At 37.6% G+C, this 6588-nt stretch overlaps 1 protein-coding gene across 1 annotated transcript; it reads left to right on the plus strand.

Moving 5' to 3' along the window:
* Positions 1-700: 700 nt before the first annotated feature.
* LOC139895441 (uncharacterized) lies at positions 701-6041 on the plus strand. Its single transcript, XM_071878138.1, has 7 exons — positions 701-779; positions 1135-1718; positions 1874-2314; positions 2428-3507; positions 3552-3834; positions 4181-5848; positions 5941-6041. Exons 1-7 carry the CDS (start codon positions 701-703, stop codon positions 6039-6041), a joined length of 4236 nt encoding a protein of 1411 aa, XP_071734239.1.
* The last annotated feature ends 547 nt before the right edge of the window (positions 6042-6588 follow it).

The raw sequence follows: 6588 nt of genomic DNA on the forward strand, positions 1-6588 counted from the left end.
CGAACCCGAACTCTCATTCGAATCTTTCCTTCGAATACCTTCGCTAAGAATCAAATCCCGGATTCCTTCAAAAGTTAACTTAGTAGTTTCAGATGAACCACTAACCGCCGTCACCGTACCGGCCCAACTATCGGGTAACGAAGATAGCAAAAACAACGCTTGTAGCTCATCATCGAATTTAATATCAACCGATTTCAACCGGGTCAAAATTAAATTAAATTCGTTCACATGATCTGCCACCGAAGAACTCTCCTTCATCCTAGCATTCACCAATTGCCTTATCAAGAAAACCTTGTTCAAAGCGGATGGCTTTTCATACATGTTAGATAAAGCCGCAAGCAATCCCGCCGTTGTGGTTTCACCCACGATGTTGTAAGCAACGTTCTTGGCCAGAGAAAGTCGAACTACTCCTAGGGCTTGCCTATCCAACAACTCCCACTCGCCTTGATCCATTCCTTCCGGCTTAACACCGGTTAGCGGTTGGTAAAGCTTCTTTTGATAAAGAAGGTCTTCAATTTGCATCTTCCAAAAGCTAAAATCAGTTCCATCAAACCGATCTATCTTCACATCACTTTTATCCGCCATTGTTCCAGAAAAATGAACCTAAGCTCTGATACCACTTGTTAGGAATTTTTAGTGAGCCCCAACAAGAACTTGATAACCCTAAGTTATCAACCCACGAGACAATAAACGAATAATAATGATGAACACGAAGAAACTAGCAAGAACAAAAAAAATAACACGAGAATATAACGTGGTTATATCCAATATTGCTATTGGTTTAATCCACGGCCAACCAAAGAGAAATTCTCATTAAAATTTGTAGGTGATAATTTACAAGGTTACATATGAGATTATTTATAGTAGAAAACAGTAACTTAGGGACCAAGCTAGTATATTCTAGAACACGTATCAAATCTATACGGAGTAATAATTCATAGCCGACATCCAATATGTAAAACTTAACGTGAAAACCAATTTAGATGTCACCAATGGTGACATTATGTCACCAAATGTGACTCTCATGATCCAAAAGTAAATTTTTGCTCGATCATATATTTCACGTTTTGTTTTATAACCTCGCGTTTGAGCATATACGAATTATTTGTTTCCAAACCATGTGATTCTTGTTAGTCCCCTTTATTTGTTTAATCTACTTCAACTCCAACATTGCGGATATATGGATTGGTTCGTTCCATTTATACGTTGAAGTTGCCAAATCCCCTAAACCTTCTGTACCGGTTGTTAAACAGGCGGCTAAAACACCTCCTGTTATTAATGAGCAGGCGAATTCTGAGCCTAAAACACCTCCTATTCATGTCCATGACGAAGCTTCTTATGCTTCTAAACTGTCCGGGTACAAAGATTATAACAGTAAGAAACTCATTCTTGAAGACGCTGATTTGGTCTCGTTTAAAAAAGATGATCGTATTCTTTTGTTAAAACTGAAGAATTTCGATTCACTATTTTCGATTTATCGACTGATTATAGCTGAAGGGTTTGTTGATGTTAAAGTTCAATACCTAGGTGGTTATTGGATATGGATCCAATTTGATTCGGACGTGAGCTTCAATGCCTTTAGAGGTAATTCTAATCTCCTACAATTGTTTTCATGTGTTAAAGAAGCGACGGATACTTTTATTGTTGATGATCGTATCGTCTGGATTGAGATTTCGGGTATACCCTCTTGTGCTTGGGGTACCAGTGCATTTAGAAAGGTTGCTTCTTTAGTAGGGAAGTCCTTTTTTTCTAACCAAAAAGCAAGATGCCTCTTTCATCGGGTCGAGTTTGCATTGCAACTCAAGCTAAGAACTTAATTGGTGTCGACGAAACTATTGTTGTAAAAGGGGAAGAGTATCCCATTCGTATTCAGGAGGTAGGATCTTGGCTTTTTGACATTAATGATACAATTGAAACCGAAAGCGAGAATACTAAACCGGAGTCTGCCCATGACTCGGTTGATTCCACATCCTCAGCCGATTCAGAAGAACATTATGATCATCTAAAGGAATTCGAAGGCGTTCACATTGACCCGTTTGATAACAATGCTTCTACACAGTCACGGCCTCATGATCCTGTTGTAAATGAAGTTGTTTCAGAGAGTGATTCTCATGCCCCTGGTTTCACTAAATTCAAAGGTGTTTATAACACTAATTATATTGGTGGTTTGAATTGTAATACGTCTTTTACTGTTGACGATTTTGGGAATAGAAGTTCTCAATTTGATTATCTCCGGGTTGGTTTTGATAATTGTTCCAATGTTGGTGATCTACTTGGTCTCAATCTTAATGGTAATAAGCTAGATGGGGTTTGCGTACGTGATTTTTATAGTTTCTCATGAAGATCATCTCCATTAATAGTTGCGGTTCCAAAGTTTTTTCGAAACGAAAATGGATCAAAGATTTATGTGTTACGAAAAACGTCCAGTTTCTTGCTCTCCAAGAATCGAAGATGACTCGACTTCAATTGTTTCGTCTCAAGTCCATGTGGGGTAATAATCATTTTGATTATGCGTTATCATTGGCTCGAGGTTTTTCCAGGGGTATTATTTCTATGTGGGATCCCCATTCATTTGTTAAAGAAAACGTGTGGTGTTTTAATCATTATGTTATCGTTAAAGGTTTATGGGTGCGAGAGAATATTGAAGTATATATGATAAATGTGTATGCTCCACAACATCTTTCGGATAAAGTTAATGTATGGAATGCGATTACAAACTTTATGGCTTCGAATAGTGGAGATTATATTCTTTTCAGAGATTGGAATTCGGTCTGTGAAGAAAGTGAACGATGTGGTACTGAGGTTTCAGCCCGGGATGCTCATATGTTCAATGATTTCATTGAAATATCTTCACTTCACGAAGTTGTTCTTGGTGGCCTTCAATATACTTGTAGGCTTAAAGACGGTAGTAAATTCAGCAAATTGGATCGTTTTTTTGTTACTAATAATATCATGACTTCTTTAGAAGACATTAAAGGTGAAGTTCTACCGAGGGGTTTTTCTGACCATTCTCCTATTATGCTCTTCCAAGACAAGATCGACTACGGCCCTACTTATTTCAAAGTTTTTGATTCATGGTTCGAAAGAGGGTATTTTGATTCTAAGGTTCGTGATGAATGGAACACTATTAACTCGTGTCCTAACAAAGATATCATTGCTAAAATTAGAACTCTAAAGCACTCTCTAAAAAGCTGGATTTATCATTCGAGATGCATTGAATTCATTCGTCTACTAGACTTAAAACAAAGTATCATTGATCTTGACTCGATTATAGACACGGGAACTGCTACCGCTGCTGAGATTGAATCACGAAACATGTTATTTAAGGAGCAGGAAGACCTTACGCGTATTATGTCTCTTGATGCTCTCCAAAATTCAAGGGTAAAATGGGATGTAGAAGGTGACGAGAATTCCAAATTCTTCCACTGCTCTTTGAAACGAAAACGAAAACAACAACACATTAACGGCCTTATGATTAATGGTTCATGGGTCACCGATCCTATCACTGTTAAAGATAAATTTTTTGACTTTTTTGCTCGAAGTTTGAACAGAATCAGTCAGCTGTCAATTTCGATCCTGTCAACACAATTCGTTCCTTAACAGCAGCTGATATCGCTTTATTGGAAGCTGATTTCGAAGGAGAAGAAATTAAAAAAGCTGTGTGGGATTGTGGGAGTTCCAAGGCTCCTGGTCCAGAAGGATATTCGTTTCGCTTTATTAAACATTTCTGGGACATTCTTCAAGTCGACATTATTAGAGATGTCAAGAATTTTTTCTCTTCGGGAGTTATGCCTATTGGTGCGAATTCGGCTTTTTTTTTCTCTCTTCCCGAAGGTGTCTAATCCGGTGCTTGTTATTGATTTCCGTCTCATTTCTCTTGTGAGCTTCTTTTATAAAATTATCACTAAATTGCTTACGAATAGACTAGCTTGCTTTATTGATTAGATTATCTCCCCGGAACAATCCGCTTTTATAGCAGGTCGTCAGATTCTAGATGGTCCCTTAATGCTTTGCGAAATTATTTCTTCGTACAGGAAAAAGCATCAGAAAGCTCTATTCTTCAAAGTTGATTTTGAGAAAGCTTACGATTCGGTGAATTGGGACTATTTATTTTGTATGCTCACCACTTTAGGTTTCGGACCTAAGTGGATTAGCTGGATTAAAGGTTGACTATGTTCAGTTAGAACCTCGGTTCTAGTTAACGGCAACCCGACCCGAGAATTCACTATCAAAAGGGGTTTACGTCAAGGAGATCCTTTAAGCCCGTTCTTATTCATTATAGTTATGGAAGGACTTCATATTGCTTTTCAACGAGCTATGGATATGGACTTTGTTCGTGGCATCAAAGTTGGTAATCCTTGTGTACGTTTATCTCATTTCTTTTATGCCGATGATGTTATTATTCTTTCAGATTGGAGTAGAGAGCAATTCGATAATATTTTATGTTTACTTCACGCCTTTCATATGGTCTCCGGATTGAACATAAATGTTTCGAAATCTCATATTTTTGGCATGGGTGTTGGTGATGCCGAGATAGATGTCTTTGCTAATGATTCAGGGTGTCTAAGGGGATCTTTTCCTACGACATACTTGGGCGTTCCTATTGGGTCCAATATGAAACGAAAGTCAAGTTGGTCTACTTTAATTGATAAATTTCATTCTAAAATGGCATCTTGGAAAGTTAATTTGCTTTCCTCCGGGGGTCGTCTTACGTTAATTAAATCAGTTATGGGAAGCCTTGGCATATATTGGATGTCTATGTTTAAATGTCCCGAATCGATTCTAAAACATCTCGAGTCGATTAGATCTCAATTTTTCTGGGGCAGTAGTTCTAATAATAAAAAAATGGCATGGGCTAAATGGATTTTGATTCTTGCTTCATTCGAAAAAGGAGGCCTTAATGTCGGGAGTTTGAAGGCGTTTAACCTTGCCATGTTATACAAGTGGAGATGGAGATATTTAACGAACCCGAATGACTTTTGGGTTATTCTTGTTAAGTCTATTCATGGTAATGTTTTTGAAAATACTCTTGGTAATAGTTTATGGTCTTCTATTGTTGAATGTTGTTCCAAAACCATTGCGGATAAGTTACTACCGGGTGACGTTCTAAAGATGCGAGTGGGTAATGGCCGGAACATTAGTTTTTGGCATGATGTTTGGATGGGCCAGGATAACCTTGCTAATCGTTTTAATCGCCTTTATCACTTGGAGCTCAACAAACATCACACAATCGCTGATAAACTTGTAACAGGGTCGTGGGATTGGTCTTGGTCCCGTTCGAATCTGACAGGCAGATCTGTTGATTTGCTTCAGTCCATGCAAGCCGAGGTTCGCGATGTTCAGCTATCAGAAGCTGAGGATATTTGGTCTTGTTCGATCACAACTGATAACATTTTCTCGGTGAAGGTTGCGAGATTGCATATGGACCGGATCATCTTACCTTCATCCCCTTTACCGATGAGATGGAACAAATTTATTCCTAAAAAGGTAAACATTTTCATGTGGCGTTTTATTCATGATTATCTTCCTCTTTGTTGGAATCTATCCACAAGAGGATTAGACATTAATACAATTATTTGTCCTGTATGCAATAATGGTGTTGAAGACCATCTACATTTGTTCTTCGATTGTTCGGTTGCTTTAGATGTTTGGCGTAAAGTTAGATTATGGACTGATTGTAACATGCCTTCTTTTAATTCTTGGGATGACTTCAAAGGTTGGATCGAGTTGGTGAATTTGGATTCTAATCCTAAATCCAGAATAGAGGTTATTGTTGCTAAACTTCTATGGGCTTTATGGCGTTTCCAGAACGGGATTGTTTTCAATGAACCTTTATGTAATCGTGCTAGTATAGTCGATTTTATTTTTATGTATTCGTATAGATGGATTAAAAATTATGTTGTTGATAATTTAAAGTAGAAATTTAATGGGAAAATACAGGAAGGCAAGTGATTGAGTCCAAATTAGACTATATGATCCGAATTCAGTTCCAATGCAATGAGATGAACATTGTTTTGATGTTTGAGGGACCTTATGATTGACTTTGATTCTAAAAGTTTAGTTTAGAATCATCCACCATGTCCCGGTCTTGAACTTTCAAATTACCTTGATTCAAATGTAGATTTGTCTTTTATGAGCTTAAAATATAAAATGGCATTAATATGCTCTAGAAGAATTCCAGCTCAACAACCCTCAAATGAGAACCCGAGTCTCCTATTCATAGGTTTTAAATGTTTGCGGACTGCTTATAAAATGTTAACCATTGCGCATAATCCGCAAATTATCGCTCAGTTACTACAAACATAGCGTATAATCCACAACCCATCGCACAGTTAATTATTTTCTCCGCAACTTATACTTGTTCAGCTCCTAAAAGCGCATACATATGCGTAACTACGCATATGATCATGTCCACCCCAGTTCATTGTGATATATTTTATTTAATATAACCCAATGAACTCTTAAAAAGGCATATTAGAAAATTAAAACGTGCAAAATATCTCGGCTGATTGACTAGGCACGTCCCATCAAACTTTCACAACGGCTATTTTTGATAACAGGCGGTTGCACAATCGTTTTTAACGCATC

This window comes from Rutidosis leptorrhynchoides, chromosome 1 (genome assembly GCF_046630445.1).
Source record: "Rutidosis leptorrhynchoides isolate AG116_Rl617_1_P2 chromosome 1, CSIRO_AGI_Rlap_v1, whole genome shotgun sequence".
NCBI lineage: Eukaryota > Viridiplantae > Streptophyta > Magnoliopsida > Asterales > Asteraceae > Rutidosis > Rutidosis leptorrhynchoides.

Excerpts from the sequence above, each read along its gene's own strand:
- LOC139895441 (XM_071878138.1), top strand. The coding sequence starts at position 701 with ATGATGAACACGAAGAAACTAGCAAGAACAAAAAAAATAACACGAGAA. Across the intron at positions 2,315-2,427 it reads ATAAGCTAGATGGGGTTTGC|TTTCTTGCTCTCCAAGAATC; the intron begins GTACGTGATTTT and ends AAAAACGTCCAG. Across the intron at positions 3,508-3,551 it reads GGGTCACCGATCCTATCACT|AATCAGTCAGCTGTCAATTT; the intron begins GTTAAAGATAAA and ends AAGTTTGAACAG.